General features: G+C 38.2%; 1 protein-coding gene across 1 annotated transcript; it reads left to right on the top strand.

Annotated features, from left to right (window-relative positions):
- Positions 1-13,897: 13,897 nt before the first annotated feature.
- Positions 13,898-19,414, top strand: cfap96 (cilia and flagella associated protein 96). The gene is made up of 7 exons (XM_061080183.1): positions 13,898-13,997; positions 15,098-15,305; positions 15,963-16,100; positions 16,865-16,940; positions 17,992-18,177; positions 18,314-18,477; positions 19,360-19,414. Exons 1-7 carry the CDS (start codon positions 13,898-13,900, stop codon positions 19,412-19,414), a joined length of 927 nt encoding a protein of 308 aa, XP_060936166.1.
- The last annotated feature ends 317 nt before the right edge of the window (positions 19,415-19,731 follow it).

Below are 19,731 nucleotides of genomic sequence, written 5' to 3'. Positions count from 1 at the left end.
ATGCAAATTTGAGGATTTAGAAAATGGTCGTAGAACAAGTACATTCAAAAGATTCATCTATTTCTAAAGCCATTAAACCTTGTGTGACTTTAAGCAGTGTGTAGTGATGAGGAGTGATAGCAGCCTATTTCTTTCCTCCACTTCATACCATCCTTTTAACCCCCCCCCCCACCCGCTAAATGACGCTAGTTTATACAATGTGCTAATGAGCATATTTATAAAATCATTGTGTCATATTTGTATTCTGTCTATTGTCAGCCGACTTCAGCACCTAACATCTTGTTTTTACTATTTTTTATTCTGTGCAGCAAAGCCTTGTTCCTATGACAGACAAGACTGTAAAGATAAACCTTTTCATTAATTAATAACCTATTTTTCTCCCTACCTTACTTACTCTCTCTCTCTCTATTCCGCCTTTGTGCCATCTGTCTGACTGACAGACCAGCGACTGTTCTAAAGCAGCAACTTTAACGAACACAATGGCAAAGTTATCATGTCAGTAAAATAAACAGTATTCCTGAAGTTTGGAGAGAATGTAGAGATATGGGGGGAGGGGTTGCCGGGGGGGGGGGGTTGCCAGGGTAATTTACAAGAATTCAATGTAAATTAACGTACTCAGATAACAATTTGTTACAGTAGCAGCATTTCCACTCGCTCGATGTGTCTCTCTGTGTGTGTGTGTGTGTCCTGAGGAGAAGACAGAGAATGCTTATTTTGGACACTCTGGGGACTGAATTGGCCACTCCCTGAGAGAGGCCATAGAAAAGCATGTATGTTGCCTGGTGCTTTTTAGAAGAAAGATAATGGCTGAAGGTATCTGAATAGTCGGTTAATGTACAGACAAAGTCAATTGGTTGCAGAAGACCTCTAATTAAATCTGAAAAGTTTGAAGCCACATATGTGATCTTTTTCAACACCAACTCTGTTCTTTACCTCATGTTAAAGTACATGTCACATAATTCCCTGTTTGTAGGTTAATTAATGTTTATTTAGTTTAATAACCAGAAGGAAAAGCCTATAAAAGAGTGTAAAGGGGCTGTGGACAACGGGTATTGTCAGAATCAATCATATTACTTTGTAAATCAAGGCAGACTACTTTACTGCTTTAACACATTTTGCTTTATATTTTCTTTACAGTTACATAAGCAATAAAAATGACTATGTCTCTCTGCTGCACCAGTATTTGTCTGGCTTTGAATGATTTGCATTACTGAACTAGAATGGCACTCACTCGGTAGAGCTCATACTGTGTTGGCTGTGGCTCAGGAGGTATGGGTTGTCCACTAACCATAGGGTCAGCAGTCCAATCCCAGTCTGAAGTCCCAGTCTGAAGTCCTTTGGCAAGACACTAAACCAGTGCTAGCAGTTTGTGAGTGATGTGTGATAGACAAAGTGCTGCACATAGATTCACTCTATAAATGTGGGTATAAATGTGTAAATGGAAAAACTATATGATATATAGAACTATATAAATACAGACCATCTACCATACCTCCTTCTCATACGGTCCCCTTAATTTAAATCAAGCGGCACCCTCATCGATAGTCCCCTAAATATGCTTGATTTTATTCCATGCATTATCCTCTGGGATATCACGGAAATCTAATAAAAAGCTCTATCTTGCAATGTTAAGGAAAGTGATAAGAAAAATCCTGGATCCACCCCTTTCTCTGGATCCCTGCCAAAAGTTAATGGCATCTTTCTTGGCCCATGTCCCATGCTTCCACTAGGTTTGGTAGAAATTAGTTATGTAGTTTTGTGTTATCCTGCTGACAAAGAAGCAAACCACTGGAAAGGGGCAGGTGGAGGAAGGAACTTGCCAATGACACATTTTGTTACACAGATTAGGCCAGGAATAAAAGGAAAAGACTTTCACAGTTCCCCTTTAAGAACAAAAGAATGCATGTTTGTGAGTGGGGGACTTGGTTATATTACGATGGGGACTTAAAAATCAATCCATGGGGACACAATTTTTGTCCCTCACACACACACACAAACTGAAGGTGTCAGTGGTAAGTATCGCTGGGCAGATAATGGTTAGGTGACAGGTCAGGAGCTTGAGGGAGGGTTCAAGAATTAAGAGGTTCAGCACTTTGCCTGATTGGTTATAGTCCCATGGGATGGGGGAGGCAATGAGACATGACATCATACTGAGAGCGGGAAAAAAATGGGTGATAAAGAAATTGTAAAGGTCACAGGGTCATAGAGAGGAACATTGGGTGGTGACAACAAGACCATCTGCATGAGGTCAACAACTCATTATGATCAAGAATCCTGCTCACATCTACAATTTACACTTAATCTTTATTTTGGCGTCTGCGTTATTTTCTCTAATGTAGAAAAGGTAAATTACTTAATGTAATTAAAGATTTTAAGTGCAACACTCTAATTCTTTGAGATCATGTTCAGATGACTTCGATAATACCCACTACTTTCCGATCATCACTTTTATCGAAACAGAAGAAAATTTGGAAAATGCACTCGCACTGAACTGTGCACTGACAGGTGTTAGCTGACTTGAATGGATGTTATGACTGAGTTGGTCACCGCCTGAAAAGTGCAGAGTGTCTGGTGGGGGGTCTATATGTGTATGTGTATATACAGGCATATCAGTTTCAATCATTGTGGAATTGGTCTTATTTCTATTCCCATTGTTAATCATAAAGAAAATAGGTTTGATGTAATCCTCTGTTTGCTTATCAGTGCATGCACACCACTTTGTTGACATGCCACATTGTTAAATACTGTATATGTATATCTATAGCACTTTTCTATCACGCATACATCCCATTCACACACTGGCAGAGGCAATTTTGGTTTCAGTGTCCTGCAACCAAATGTTTCCAAGGACACTTTGACATGCAGTCTGGAGGAGGGATCAAACCACCAAAGTTCTGTTCAGCCTCCTGAGCCACAGTCATCAGTTATTCAGGAGTTAGATCAAATGTGCAATAGTCAATAATATTGAATGTTATTACAGCGTAGCACTTCACATGGCACTGATATTATTTTCTTATCACATAGATGTGTGAATAAGCAATGATATCGTCAACATCATTAACAGTAAGAAATTAATTTGTTTGTTTAGAATGCTCCACAGAGCAGGATTAAATGACCACCATGTGGTAGGTATCAGTCCCCTAGATATTCCATTTTCCCCCCAAAATCCATCAATTAGATCCTTGAGAAAAAAAGCCACAAAGTTAAAGAAAGTATCAAATAAATCTGTAATCTGCCACCTGATCCAGATCCGAATGTAACTTATTTAATACATTTTATTTAATCCTGCAAACAAACAAATGCAAATGAAAACTTAACCTTGATGGTGAGGCTACAAAATTCCATGCACTGTTGATGGACATTTAAATGTTTATGTGTAGACTGCAGTGAAATATAACTGTAAGGTTATTTTGATCATTTTTCATGTTGTTAGATTTTTGTATGATAAATATCAGTTTATGCATTCTTTCAAGCAAATAATAAGAACTTTGATCAAGTAAACAATCAAGAGTAATAAGGCAATGTTTATTATTTAGAACCCCCAAGCTGCTTAATTAATTATTGATATAATAGCAATCAAGATAAAAATGTGTGGAAAATGTGTATGTTATTGTCAACATTTAGTCTGCTAACTTACCTTTACTAATAGGGTGAATTTGGGCTAACTAGTACACAAATTATGTCTGCCATGTATTCAAGCAACAAACTATGCACTGAGTTTTTTTAAATGTGTTTTAGTTTGTTTAATTATTCCTTAAAAGTGTCAGTTGTGCCGCTTTATCAATCATGACTGTTAATGTGGGACACCATGCTTTGGTTAATCTGGGACAGTCACTTAAATTCTCCAAATGAGTAGATATACATTTAGGGACCCCCTTAAATAAAATTATAAACTAAAGAGATGTAGCATATTATCTGCAGTTGTCAGACAGGAGTCAATGTTAAATACAGTCTGTCCTTGTCTACAAGAATGGGGTGATCTATGATGATGGTCTCTCACCTGTTAGGACTGTTTGTTCCCTGAGTAGCCCAAATAGAACGGTGAATTAAAGAATGAACATTGCATCGAAATTTGATACACCTTAAGTAGAAAGTTTAAAATTAATATATTTAGGAAATGTTTTTTGGGGGGAAACTGAGGATGTGTCTGTATGAATAAATGACATATCTAAGAATATTTAACATTTTGTTCTCCAGCTTTCTCTTCTTTTTTCATGAGGATTTTTAACAATTGGTAATACTTATTTTAAAGACAAATAAAATTGTCCCAGATTGCAAAGTGACCTGTCCAAGATTATCAAATTCAGGCAAAAAAAATGTTGGGGCCGAAAAAACACTAAAAGCTGTGTCATGTGTCTGAGCAAGATATCTTGATTTTTTCTTCTGTTGTGGTTAGAAATTTGTTGAGGATTACACAAAGGTATACTGTATTGATGTAATTTGTAAAACAGATCAGTAAAACAGTGAAAATTCAAAAACAATTCCCAGATTACCTAAATCGTCCTTTTTGTTATGTCTCTAAATCTTTTTTTGCCTAAAAATTACTTCACTCACATTCAACTGGAGAAGCGTTTCTCATATTTTATGACCTTCATTATGCTATAAATCTCATCCTGTCCACTGTTGCTATGGAACATGTTAACATGAAGCACATCAGCTCTTACTTACAGTATAAATTGTAAAAAATGAAGTGTTTGCCTCAGTTTTACTACAGCATGTTAAGAGAGAGGAAATTTCATTGATTTATGGGGGGGGGGGGGGGTATAAAAAGGTTAAAAGGATGGTATGAAGTGGAGGAAAGGAAGAGGCTGCTATTTCTCCTCATCACTACACACTGCTTAAAGTCACAAGGTTTAATGGCTTTAGAAATAGATGGAGGATGGATGAATTAATGGGTAAAGGGAAGGAGGTGGTTGAATAAAATAAGAGTGACCAGGTTTTCTATGGGATACCTTGTAAGCACAATGTCCAAAGTTTGAATCAGACCTTTGTCTCACCATTTACCCTCTCACGTCTCTTTTTCTTATGTCTCCCAAAAAAATGAAAATATAATAAAATAATAATAAATGTCACAATAATTAGTCCTATACTAAAATAGACAAGCAAGAAAACAAATGAAAGAAGCCCATGATCTATGATAAATAATAAACACCCTGCACTTGGGATCAATCAGCCACACGCAACACGGATAGCATGCGATTTCAAAATTTAAACTTATTTGGTTAAAGGAGAACTCGTAGCTCTTTTGGGGAGGCAAAGCGTTTGTCAAACTCACACCACAGTCTGTGATTCATTCTTCAAATGTGTATTTGAAAAGCCTTAATCATGGCCTTGGGTCAAGTACAAAACCAGCTTGTTTATTACTAACCATGCAGCTTTGTTGAAACCAACTATAAACAGCATGTTACGCACGTAAAATGAGCATAATTTATTGTATTATGGTTGATTTTGGACTTTATTTCGATATATAAGTGCCATTGCTGTTCCATTTGCTGTATTCTGCTTACAAACTGTTGGCAGAATTTCCCTTGCCTGGTAGGAGATCCAGTGATAAAAATCTGAAAAGATCCGAGCAAATACAACATAATAGTCAAATGGATCAAAGCTATAATCATTTTGACGGATGTCCAGATGGTTTTAATAGCCCAGAATGTAATTTGAAAAGATACTGTAAAATGTGTTCATATACAAGCCTGAAGGTATAATTGATGTTTCCATCCTGATATATGTAAAATAATATGTATGGATTTGAAAATGAACTATGTAGGTTCATGGTTTTTTGATGGGAAACTGATTTTGATGGGAAAATTCATTTAGTTGATCATAATTTTATTTGCATTGATCTTGGTCAACCTAGTCTCATATTTTAGTTCAGGTTAAATTGTTTGGGGTAGGTTCCATGAATACAGCAATATAGTAAATTAAAAGGTGGAATGTTGTGGTGGAAACTCATTGTGGTCAGTCTGATGTCATAAAGCAAAATTAGCAGCTGTGAGAAGTTTTCATAAACAAACATTGATGTAACATGATGATGATTTGGGAATCTTATTTAGTTGTATGTGATTATTAAATTGACATTTTCATGCCACCTCATTATTTTCTCATTTAAATAGGAGAGCCCCATTTTCATTGTGATAATGGGTTCACACTGAAAAACTTGGACTGGTATTGGCATGGATTCGCCACATCGTGCTGCATGTCAATAAAGGTTAGAGTCAATGGGAAGAAATAGAGTAGGAGAAGCCTTGTGCACTCATGGCATTAATATTATTAATTCAACTGCAGGTAAGGTTTTATCAGAACTTCAACACAGATATTTCACAGTTTTAAAACATTTCCTGGACTTTCATGTTCCTTGGATTAGTATGATGTGTGCATTTGAATTCACTTTAAATGTCTAAACTTTTTTATTTGTCTCTCAGCTTTGTTTCACTTATATTCTTTAAAAGTCTCTGACCAAGAAGCCAAATCTTGACAGAGGGGTAACCCTCTCAAGTACACCATGACAGTCATATTGGCTATGACTGTTGGTGGAAAAATTAACCAGCAGGCCAAGAAACAATACTTGACAGTGGGAGCCCAACATGAGGAATATGTTACATTTGACTCATTGGATAAAAGGTAACTTCCACTCATCAAATTTACACTTGTGTCTGATTCGTGGGTTTAATCAAGTTTGTTCAGCTTTTATATTAATGTTATTTATAGCTTTTTATCCTTTTTAAGGAGAAAAATGCACTGACGTGATGTTGAAGTACATGCACCGTATGAGCCTATAATGGGCAATAATTACAAATAAAAACTGGGACAGTACGATCAGGATCCACCACCGTCAATGACAATCCACCATTATAATCCATGATCAGATGCCATCATCACAATCTATGATCAGGATCCACCATCAGCATCCACCATTATGATCCACCATCAGGATCCACAATACACCATTATAATCCATGATCAGATGCCACCATGATCCTGATCCACAATATTTGATGACTTAGGTATTATTCCTATCATTGAGTAGGCTTTTCAGCACCATCTGGATGTATTTGGCTTTGGCTGATCTCCTTACCCAATCATCTTTGGTACCTGTAGTTATCCTGTGTGTCGGTTATTTTGCTTTCTGGTGACTGCACCCGCTCAGTCCAGAACACCTTTCATTTCTTTGCCACCATGCCGCTGTTAAGTCCCCCACAAAGATAAAGATTAGCTGATAGACCAAGGTTCAGATAAGGCCAGAGCATATAAGGAGGACACCACATACAGTATGAAAGGGTCAAATCTACAAAATTAGGAATTAATTAATGTCAAATGAAAACCCATCAAAGTACATAATTAAACAAAAAGAGATGGAGGTCCGGCCAGAGCCGGATTAAATAAATGGACTACACTAGGCAGACTGTATTTTTTGGGCCCCCCTCCATTGATGTTATTTATGAATTGAAATCTGAAACTTACCCAAGTTACTAATAAGAAGTTAATTCACATTTTACATAGCGTAGTCTTTGGATGTGTCGTACATTAAACAGACTATTTTTTGATTTTTATGATTTATACGTTATTACATGGCTCTATTAAATGCTATTAAATTATCCTTGATCTATCCATTGCGAGTGTCATTGTTAAGGCAGTAGTACCAGTAAATCACCAATAGGTGTCAGCATTGCTATGTAAACAGAGCAAATCAGATAAATGTTGTAAGCTATTGCATTTTGCAGAAAATCTTAATTAAATGTGTTGATTAAATTGAATAGTTAAATAAGTAGTCAAATATACAAAGACCAATAAAATTTGCAGTAAGAGAAAGTGTGCTGTAGTGAGAAAGATGTTTATTTTCATGGACAACCATCACCTCTCTTCCATTTTCTGGTATTCAACACTCAGCAGCTCAGCTCCTGGTCTGGACTGTTCAGCAGTTCTCTCCACTGGTCTGGATGTTTCTCTGGACGATTTGCTTTACTAGACTGCACTCTAAAAGCAGATTTAATCACAGAAACATCGTAGAAAAATAAGCAATCATTAAATAACTTGATCCATACCTTATGTTTATATTTTTTTGTATATTTTTTCTTTACTAACCTGCTCAGACAGCCAAGGAAAACGAGCCTGAATTGGGTGAACAAAAATTCTTGTCCCTTCTCCTGGAGCCCATATTCACACCTGTGATTAAGTACAGGAACAAGAAGACAAACATGAACGCTTCACATTTATCAAGACCATTTAGAAACTGTCCAACAATAAACAATAATAAATAAAACCAGCAGCACTTACTGAGGAAACCATTTAGCATGCTCCACTCAGGGATCTAGAGGCTCCGTCAAAACTATATTGGGCTCACTTTTTCTGGCCGGCTGCTGTTCTTCCATCATTTTGTCATTCTCCTGTGATGGCGCTGATGTTGAAGGCGCCGAAGCGTCTTCTGCTGCGTCTTCGGGCCGCGTCTCCGGGCCTGGCTCGGCCTCTGGCTCTGCTAACACTAGCAGGTTTACAGCTGTCGGGCGGCTGCCCGACAGAAACTTCTGTATAGCCCCCCGCTGTCTCTTCTTTTGTTCATCTTCATTTTTCTTCTTTTTACGTTTTGCTGCACCTGAAAGCATCTTGAATGTTAGCCTACTCAAAAAACGACCTGGCTGCCTGCCTGCTAGCTTAATTGTCCCGCTTAGTCCTGACCGGCTGACCACCGCACTGGACTTAACTGACTGGCGTTAATGTGACGTCACGTAACGTAACGTTAAGAGATAAACAACGTCACTATTTTTAGTTAATTAATAAATATTGATATATTAAAACTGAAATAAATTATAGATAGGATATTTGTATATTTTTATTTTATTTTATTTTATTTTTTTTGGTCCCTCTGTCTGGGCCCCTCCCTGCCAATCAGGCCCTAGGCACGTGCCTAGTTTGCCTTTGCGTTAATCCGGCTCTGGGTCCGGCTAAAAAGAACAAAAGATCGAGAAGATGCTCGGCCAGCCATGCAGTTGACCGTCTTACCCAGCACTTCCCCTAAATTATAAATAAAGAATCTAAGTCTAGATCAAAATCTGAACCAGGATTACCGGTGGTCTCCACTCAAACTAAAATAACAAACTAAAATAAGAAAAAGACCCGACATGTATCGGTCAAAAGACAAACCAAGGCAAAGCGAAAAAGGGAGGCTTTCCCCATGCTGCAGGCTGCTGCTGTGTAGCTGGACTCAAGTAAGACAAAGCAATCCTCTGCTCCTCCAGCTTCTTCTCTCCTTCTCTCTGATTGGCAAATGAGCCCCAGGTTCTGTTGTACCTGATAGGTAGGAGACAGCAGGAGGGAGGAAAGCCAGGGGAAAGAGAAAAAAACACAATACACCCACCCACAAGGGATGGGCAGCAGCACTGACACACATTTAACAGGAGCCACACTTATCCAGTCCAAATGACTTCTTAATTATTGTCGGCACTCTATAGTGCTAAGCACTCTTGTGTTCATGATAAGACTGTCCAGTCTTACAGTCGTTAAAACTTTGACCGTCTAGTGTTGTTTCAGATGTCCTTGTGAGCTTTGCTCATGTATTGACTCACGTGTCTACTCAACATAGCTGCTGAAAGTGTTGTACCCTTGGGGGAAGATTTAATTTTCTGGATTTCTCAGCCCTTATGTGCCCTCAGGCTGACCTTTTCTTTTTTTGTTCGATGTCTTCCTTGTTCCAGGAGGTGGTTGTGGTCTGCTTTTCAGTCCACCAGCCACTTGGGATTGGTGCTGCTTGTTACTTCTTCCTTTAGTATTGCTTAGTCTAAGAACAAATATCTCCAGTATTTCTGTTGCAGTTTCATATGCAAGTATCTGTGGCTTATTGTAAAGGAGTGCTCATAGTTCCCACCAGTGGTCACAGTTATGAAAAAAGGCCAATCAATGAGGTTAATTTCAGCTTGGGTTTGGGTAAGTCAATGAGTTAATAGTGTGAAAGAATACAAAAATCCTTCGGGTCCAAATTCTCCAGCTGTTTCAGATGAATTTTATTTACTGTCCAATGGAGAAATCATTACAGCAATGCAACACAAATCTATCTGCTGGTCAACATTCACTCTTACATTTTATACTATTACATTAGGCAAATCAATAAAAAATAGGTTGTGGATTGAGCCAAACAAAGGGTCTGCGTGAATACAAAAGGTAAATGCAAATGAGAAACATCCTGAACAGAGTTTTACAAAATAGTGCTACATCTGCCACTTACCCATGTGGCATATTCACAAATCACAATTTTTCTCATAGGGTTTTAACATGGTGTGACATCCTCTGTCCTTAACCCTCAGCAAGAGTAAGGGAAAACTACTAAAAACCCTTTTAACAGGTAAAAATACCTAGAAACCTCAGAGAGAGCCACATGTGAGGATCCCTCTCCAGGACAGACAGAAGTGCAATAGATTTCAATCGATAATTAAGATGTGTTTAGTCATTTAGTGATAAAGAAACGGAATCATTCATCTATATTTAAGGAAATGCATGTTGAGTCTCATGGTAAACTTTTAATAGCCAAATTATTGTTGGCATGTTATTCACAAGTTTGGTTCATGGCTAATATGTCTTGCTTGTAGAGGTTCGAGCAACTTACCTCTGCTCAGAATGTAAACACATGTTTTATGTAGTTTTATGCTTGATGTGAAAGGAAAATCTGTTTTTTGAGGTATGCTAGTCATTAATGTGTGTCACCCAATTACTATAAAGTTATATGTTTGTATTGGGTATTAAAGCTAGAGCCCAGTGCCATTCAATATTGAGCTAAAAGGCTCAGAGGGTTGTAGCTATGACAGAGTAGGTTCAAAGTCCTGAGTTAGCAGCTAGTGTGATGTTCTCCTGACTGCTCTGAGGTGTATTTTTGATGAAGAGTGACTGCTGCTCTTGTCCTATGGCTACTGGAGAGGAGCTGACATCTGCTGCTACACACAGACAGGACCTCCTTCAGTAGTGCTCAATCTGGTTCAGCTCCACAGCAGCAACATGGGTCCTTCTCAAATTCTCTGTCCGAATGACGCTTCAGCTTCTTAGCTATTAGCTTGCTCACTCTCTTTACAGGACGAAAACTCCAAGAGGAGGAAGAGGAGAAAGGCCACTAACAGTTGAATAACTGTTGCATTTAAAATCTGTCAGTCTGGTCGTTATACAAAAAATAATATTGATGTAATTAACAACGACATTACCAATTTTTAAAAGTGATAATAGAAACAATTCTATTGGTCAACCCAGGCCTCAACACTGTGCTGCAGAACCTCGTTTGTTTCTGAGGCTAGTTCCCTCTGCTGCCACTTCACTGATATTATCAAACAACTTACTCAATTCTTTCCGCAAAATGCTCAGAAACAACCCAGGAGAATAATGTGTAACTAAGTGGTGTCTCATCATCACTCCTGATCATTTAAATCAGCATAAAAACAAAAGTTGAATGTGGATGAAGCAGTTGAAGGGTGCAGAAGGTTGAAGCATTGATTTCTACAGTAATATGACTGATTGTGAAAAGAAATGTTCACCACAGCTGCTTTATACTGCAGGGCTCTCCTGCAGGTCATTACATTCCTGGTGCCATATAAGGGCAAGAAACACATCTGCAAACTTCACTTCAGCTCCTCAATCCTTTACATCATCAATCTTTGTTTGATGGCTTCAGCAGTGTTTTATTTATAAAATGTCATGATGGTAATACTGTCATATCACATTTTGAGATATGACAATGTACAACATGTAATGGACCGAAATTAATACTAAAAAGGTATTATATCTATGTGACGAATTTAAGTTAATTTAAGTATTTTTTCCATTATTTATTCCATTTGATATTAAAAAGAGCAACATGTCAAGTGTTCAAGTCACAGTGACAGTGTGTGTGTGTGTGTGTGTGTGTGTGTGTGGTGTGTGTGTGTGTGTGTGTGTGTGTGTGTGTGTGTGTGTGTGTGTGTGTGTGTGTGTGTGTGTGTGTGTGTGTGTGTGTGTGTGTGTGTGTGTGCGTGTGTGTGTGTGTGTTTGTGTGTGACCCAGCTGCAACGGCGCTGCCCTTCCACTATTCTCAAAGGACATTTGGCCATTGGAATCAACTCCTTTGTCTCTCCACCTCTCTCACTGTATATATGTCTCCATCTCTATATGTCCCTGTACTCCTCTCTCGCTCCACATCTCTCCTTTTCTTTTAACACTCTTCTTGCTTTGCTGTATTCTTCACTCTGTGTCTTAGATGTTTTTCCATGGTCGCTTAGTGCTCTATTTATTCCAGTTTGAAACCAATCTGAGGCTACTTTCTGTGGAAAACAAGAGATCCAGTGAAATTTACCTAAAGTATTTAAAGTCTGTGTCTTGAAGTATGTGCTACAATTACTTATAAGTTTCTGCACTATTACATTTTTTACTAACTGACGAAATATATCACAACAGTCCCCTTGAACAGAGTCACCTCCCTCATCTTTAAAGCTGTACTGCCACCTTGTGGCCATTGAGACCACTCAAAATCTATAAATTACACAATTTCTTCTAAAACAAATCTTGTTTTCTACCTTTCATTGTATACAAATAAGTTACAGTGCAGTACAAAATGAGTGTGAATGGACTGCATTCAAAGTAACTGAGTATATTCTCTCAGTAATCAGTGCCTTGCTTCACTAAAATACTTCGACTTTATCAATTACAATTCAGATGCAGCTATTTAACTTTACTTTCTTACATATACACAGCAAATGATCAAAATATGCATAATTTTAGATGAAAATATCAAACAGTAGATGAGATCTATAACATATAATATAATATATGTCATAATTAGATTATTACACAATTACTGTTTAGAATCATATTCAGGGTTGGAATGAAATGCAGCAGAATGTTTTGTTCAAATTGTAATTATCTATTCATCATCTATCGTTGTCTTTTCTTCTCACCTATGCTTTCATGATGCAACATAGAACAGAAAAAGCTCTACTCTGCGTTGTATGTCATTTTTCAGGGGTTCTTTCCTGATTAAAACATTTGACATGTACCAATATCCATACGACACTTTGAATATGTAGAATGTATGTTTTTCTTGAGACCCCGGTCAATTGTCATGCAAAATGTGTTCAATGCAGTTTCAAAAGTGTGTCACAAACAATATGTATGCTTTTATTCTGAAGGAAAACATCTCATTTCCAGGAAAGGGTCTACTGAAGGTGAACTTGACATAGTTTATTTACTTCCTCTTCTCCAAGGTAACGCAACCCGTATACACAGACATAGATGAGAATAGAGTTGTAAAACTTGACTGTAACACGTCCATCACAGGTAAACCTAAATGTAGTATCTATAGATCTATCGATAGATCTATAGATATCTATAGATCTAAAGATATATAAGTGTGTGTGTGTGTGTGTATGTGTGTGTGTGTGTGTGTGCGTGTGTGTGTGTGTGTGTGTGTGTGTGTGTGTGTGTGTGTGTGTGTGTGTGTGTGTTACATTAAAATAAGTAAATCTGATGCATGTCAATCAACTTTAAACTAAATATTTAAGAGCACCAGTGAGAAATATTTAAAATCCCTCCCTTTCCCAGTGTGTATAGGAGAAGCTACAGTGGCCAACGGGGAACATCTCAATAGAAAAAAAAACCCTCATTAGAGCCAGTATTTGTGTTGATTGTCCTGGGTTTACTGTAAAAACATGGTGATCCCCAACAGTGATTAAAGCAAAAACATCATTTTTGGAAGAAAGAGATGATGGTGATTCACAGCATAGTCATTAGCAAGTCAGTCATTAGCAAGAACAGAAGAAACATAAACATGTGCCAGGGCTACATCCTTTGCTGAGTTACAGCAGCAATTTAGTTCAATGCAAACATCATTATGAATATTATATGTGCTGTACTGTCTCAAGTGTGTATGTGTGTGTGTGTGCAGTGTGTAAAGATGCCATCAGGTGAGGGGAAGAGTGACATGGAGCGTCTGGGGGTCTTTAAGGAGATGAGCTACATCTCTGTAGGAGACAAATACACATCACCCAGCAACCGTAAGCATGAACTCTTTTTTTTCCCTCTGACTGTCTCGTAAGAAAAGCCTTTAATCGCAATTCCAGCTTGTAGCTTTATTTGATATGACAATGGGGGCTGATGGTATGCTCTTGACAAATAGGACATGTTTATTAAATGTCAGCCAGCTGGGCCTCATGTAATCATGTATAGGATTAGATAAGATAGACCATGCAGTTTTGTCCCTTGTATATTTCCTTTTTCAAGACACAGTATAAGACACTTCATTATTCCAACACTTTTCTGGCATAAGCAGCTCTGAAAGCCGTAAGCTTGTGTTTTCTCCAGCAGTAATGTATTTTAATGCTTGGTAGAGTCCCCAGGCTGTTTAGTAAACCTTATGGTGCAATAACAAGCAATATGCTTTTTGCTGAAAGTAAGATATGTGTTTTTCCACAAATAAATCACAGACCTTACTGTTAGCCATTTGGACATGGACTGTCTGTCAGGTTGGGCAAAAATGTCAAACGTGAACCCAAAAGCACAACACTTGAGCAGGTTTAGGAAATAACAAGAGTTCTGGTTTATTGGAACGATCAGGGGGTCAAAAGCCAGGCAGACAGTCAGGTAGCAAACAAATCCGACAGGGAGCAGGCAAACGGGAATCCAGGGTCCAGAAGGAAGGTCAGAGCGGCGATAAGGCAGAACAATGAATCAAGGGATAACGCTGGAAAGCTAGGAAACACACACTAGACGACCTGGCAGAGAACAGAGGAAATGAGCCGGTATATATAGTGAGTGACTAATGACTGATGGAAAGCCGGTGAGTCTGGGGGTGGGGCAGGTAATGGGATCCGTGTGACAAGGTGATGCAGAGCAGGGGGGAGTGGCTGAATTCTGAATTGACATGATAATTAGAAAATGCAAAAATTAAGATCAGGCAATGAAAATGTTAAGAGCTGACTGAAGTTGTGACAACGTCTTTTTTTTTTTAAGTTACTTAGTTAGTTAGCTGGTTAGTTAATTGGTTAATTAGTTAGTTAGTATTATCAGAATGTTTTTCTGTGCTGTGAGATTCTCTTGCTTTTAAGTAACAGGGCACCATTACCAAAATCTGAATGCTGTTTTATTCTAAATCCAGGTCCATTCAATGAATCAGCATATCGTAGCCGGCAGATTCAGGCGGGCATCGCTGGCCTGCAAAGTGGTTTTTTCGAAAAGTCCTACAAACGGATTTTTGAACGTGAAGCACTAAGTGACCCACTGAGACTGGCCCGGCAGAACCGCATCCAGCAGGCCAAGAAAAACCTGGGCAAGGCCTTTGTCCCCTATAGTGGTGTCAAGAAGCTGTATGAAAACACACACAAACACACAATCACTTATTTAACCATATACTCTGACAGCAGAAATAAATAAAGACAGAAGTTAATCTAAATCTAAATTTATCCTAGCGTTCTGTCTGAACGTGGAGCGCACAGCTCAACAACTGTTCATCACATCACCTTTACACTTGGAATGTGTATTGTTAAAGGCCCAAGGCAGTGTCAAGTCTGGTGCGGTTTAGACACACGCATTATGTTAAATATTAACTAAATTAAATAATAACTCTGTACAAACAGGCGACCAGCTCTCTGTAGTAACGGCGGCTGGGACTCATATTCATATAGGACGATTATGATCACTACAACAGTGCGCTCATGACAACCACAAAGAAAATGAATTCAGGGTTCCTTATACTAAGTCGAGCTTCACTGAACTTAAAAAACAGTTGAGTAGCTTTTTTGCAGGGTTTTGTGGACTGGATTCTGTGGACGGTCTTTAATCTGCCTAGGCTCATTTACTGCAGGTCAGATTTACAGTTTCAGACAGAAAACGACAATCAGCATCACCACAGATCAAGCAAACAGCCCATTTCAAACATGCAGATTTAGAACACGTACTGTGTTAAGGTTTGTGTTGTATTGTATTTCCTTTTCTCATTATTAATGATCTCTGTTTGTCCTCAGTTGTGGTTCAGGAAGTTACTATGGGACTTTATCAGGGCCAGTTGAAGCCATGAGTCCTTTTACTGTTGTCCAGAAAGCCAATGTCTCACCTGGACGCAACATCATCACCTCACCTCCCAAGAAAGGCAGTGGTTACAGGTTCATGACATAAACTCTAACAAACCTTGTTCCTAATCACTCACCAGCATATTTTAACTTTTATCTGTCATCATTTGAGTGTAAATGCATTTCTACAAAACTATCAAACACTAATTCAGATCTAATCATTTGCTGAGGCATCTGAAACATATTTCAGGACAGTTTTTAATAATAAAGATAAATCTGTTATAAATGTTATGTGTCATTACTACAGAGTTGCACTGTTAATAGTTAAAGATTCACTGTGTACGAATTAGGTCAAAGGGATCTATTGGAAGATATTGAATGTAAAATAACCCTAGTGATATTTTCATTAGTATGTTTCATCTAAATTGTATGAATTGTTGATTTATTCAACATGGGCCCTTTATATTGAATACTTTATATTTACATTGGGAGCTGGTCCTCCCTATGGAGGCCCCCATTTTTTTTACAGTAGCCCAGACTGGACAAACTAAACACCTTATATTATGAGTCTTTCATGTTTGGAAGGGGATGGTGAGGTTTGGGGTATTCAGCTGCAACATGACACTTCACCACTTTAAGTCTCTAAATTATACACATTGAACCTTTAAGATTCATATTTCATGTGCAGTTAGTCATGTGTGACCAGTTTGACTGTTTGGAATCATTAATGAGGTCACTGGACAGAGACTTGACAGTATGAATATAGTATTTTAATTAGAAGAAACATGAAACATTAAGTATTAAAATGACTCTGTACATAGGTAACATTACTAACTAATACCATTTATCTTCTGCAGCTATCCCAACGTAACACTGTCCAGATTTGAGCTGTATGCCTCAGACCCCTACGACAGAGCCAAAGACGTACTTAAGGTAACACTTTAATTGAAATCCAGTTTATCATTTTGGCCGTCATTAAACTAAACTCTCACTGTGGTGGAGTAGTGAGAGAATAAGGAAGGTTGTAAAGTCCCATGTTTTTCAAGGACAATTGGGTTATTTGTTTCTTCACTAATTACCTCCTCACAGCAAACATGAATTAGCTACATGATTCACCAAAAACGAAACCTGCCTTTGGCTGCCTCTACGTGTCTGATCCAGATCTGTTGCCTAAAATACCAGTATCCTCCATCAAGAGCGATGTCTACACATTTTATAGGAGGTGTTTCTCAATCTCTGTTCTTTGTACTTTTGTTCTTGTGGACACACCAGCGTCATTAATCACAGTGCACCAAGTCATTCAGATTTTTCAATTCCTTGAATTTATTTGGGAATTTGCTACAAGATGAGATCATATCATTGGCTCACTGCCGTGCTCTTGAAGTGACAGGCTGGTCAATTAGCACTGTTCACAATTAATGGCTGGTTCTGTTGTCTATAGTGTTTTTATGTGTGATAAAATGTAATTTTAGTTGCTCAGTTGCACATCCACAGCAAACAAATGGTTCTAACACAACCCAGAAAAAAACGAAGTTTTGAGTTCTTGTAGCACAGGCTTATTTGAATCCTGTGTGCTCTTTAACCCTTCAATTTCTTGTCCCTGGTTTTTTATTGCTGTTTCCCAAGTCTTAGCAATTCACTTGTGTGCCAAAACCAAAATAACAAGACACAATCTCTCTTTAACAAGCTTCTCACATTTATCAGAGAAATTAGATCTTGTTTGCTTGGTCACTAACTGGATAATAGATTTACACAGTGTATTTAAAATTTAAAAAAACATTTCTCAACGTGCTATCTTTCAACTATGCAAATGTTGTTGTCAAAGCTCAGTTCAAATTTGAAGGAACATTAAATGTTATATATGGTTTGCTGGTCCGTCCAAACCTTTTAAGTATTAAAAACATTGTCTGGTTAAACTTCTCCATTGTTTTACAATCATTTCAACGTTTCATTGTGTTTTATTGTGTTTGTGTGTGTGATTCAGAGGGAGGCCGCGATCCATCGCTCCAAGTTAAGAGATGGTCCCTTCAAGCTCAACCTTCACCCAAGAGATTATTTCCAAGGGAATCCATACCACAGTAACAAGCCACTGCTGCCAGCACAGAAGCCCCTCCCACCTGCACAAAAAATGTCTCCTGTCCCCTTCAAGCCCCCGTCCCCAGGCAAACGGGTGACTGTCTGACTGCTTTACTGCATTAGTTGTAAACGATGTTACATTTCTCATTAGTCTCATTGTTACATACGTCAGTTAGTTTTACATATTGACCAATTCCTCTGCATGTTTATGTTCATTTATGTCTTTTTAGATTGGAGGGATAAAGGCGGGAACGTTTGACACTTATCCGTCGCATTCTGCTGATCCATTCATCATTCGCCGTTCCAAACAGACCAATCAAGAGCCAATCTTTCGCCCAGCTCCTGGCCCTAAGAGCACTCCTGTGAAGAGTATCATCACCATGAACGTTAACAGGTATTATCCCTGCCTCTCTCATTAACCTTACATCTCCTTCTGCTGTGGTTCATGAGCGGACAAAAAACCTCACCATCTGTAGGAGAAGGAGCAGTTCATGACAAGAAGACCAAGCAGCTGCAGGACCTGGCTGATGACAACTGCACATTTACAGGACTAGAACAGACCAAATAAATATATTAAGTGCAGATAATAAATCAATAGGCAGTTAGAGAAACATAAGAGAGAAGCTGAAACATCAGTCGGACTGCTTCATATATCCTAAGATACAGGCAGATGGACAGCGAGATGTAAGCTGAAATAAATTTGTAAACAGACCGTCCTTTGTTGTATAGAGAAACGCAGAGTGGTCGTCCTGGTCACAAGCTTGGTCTCTGGGTCTGGCTGTTAGTTAGATTTAATGGCACTCACTTGGTTGAATTTGAAAAATGTTCACCAGCAAATTGCTAACTGTCTGTTTTCTGCTGTGGAACAGGATACGTAAGTTGTAAGAGCTTTAAAAGTTAAACATAACTGCAACTTTCAGGTGAAAAAAAAAAACGAGGAGCTGAAAGACGGTGGTAATTATGTGTGGGTTTGTCACCAGGAGCAACAAATATCACATACACAGCTTATATAGAATTACAGCTTGTTGCAGTTTGAATAAGTAACAATCCAAGTTTGAGACCACTGCGACCACTGATAAAAAACCTACTAAGATGCAGGGTCTCAAAATCAGTAAATTGTTCAAAAAGTCTACAATCTTAATATGTTGCAAGTTTTTATTTATAAAAGGAACAATTTCTCTAACGAAGCGGAAACAATCAGCATGAGTCCTTTGAATACATTTGGATGGTCTTTGAATTTCATCCTGTCTATGTTGTTGTTTTCTTGCTGTTTCAGGACCGTACACTCTGCAAACTACACCTCATGCTTCCCAGCTGTGATGACACTCTGACTACATTACTCACACTGCACCAACACTATACATGTAATGATTATGTTTGTTTTACCAGCAGGGACCATAAGAGTCTCACAGATATGGTTTTATTCCAAAATGAAGGTGATGCAGCCATTGCCATCTTCAGTGTTTTAAACCGTGAATCTGTTTTTCTTTCTCTGTGTCCTTTTCTTCATAATGTATAACTGTAATATTCCAGAAAGAATGTCACACATACAGTAATAAACAAGAGCTCAAGTAAAGGTTAGCACAATTGTTATTGTTGCCAGTTCAAAAATAATAACCATAATGAGTGTTATTTAGTACAGCATGTT

The sequence above is a fragment of the Limanda limanda genome, chromosome 10 (assembly GCF_963576545.1).
Source record: "Limanda limanda chromosome 10, fLimLim1.1, whole genome shotgun sequence".
Lineage (NCBI taxonomy): Eukaryota > Metazoa > Chordata > Actinopteri > Pleuronectiformes > Pleuronectidae > Limanda > Limanda limanda.
This window is presented reverse-complemented; position numbering and strand designations above follow the sequence as displayed.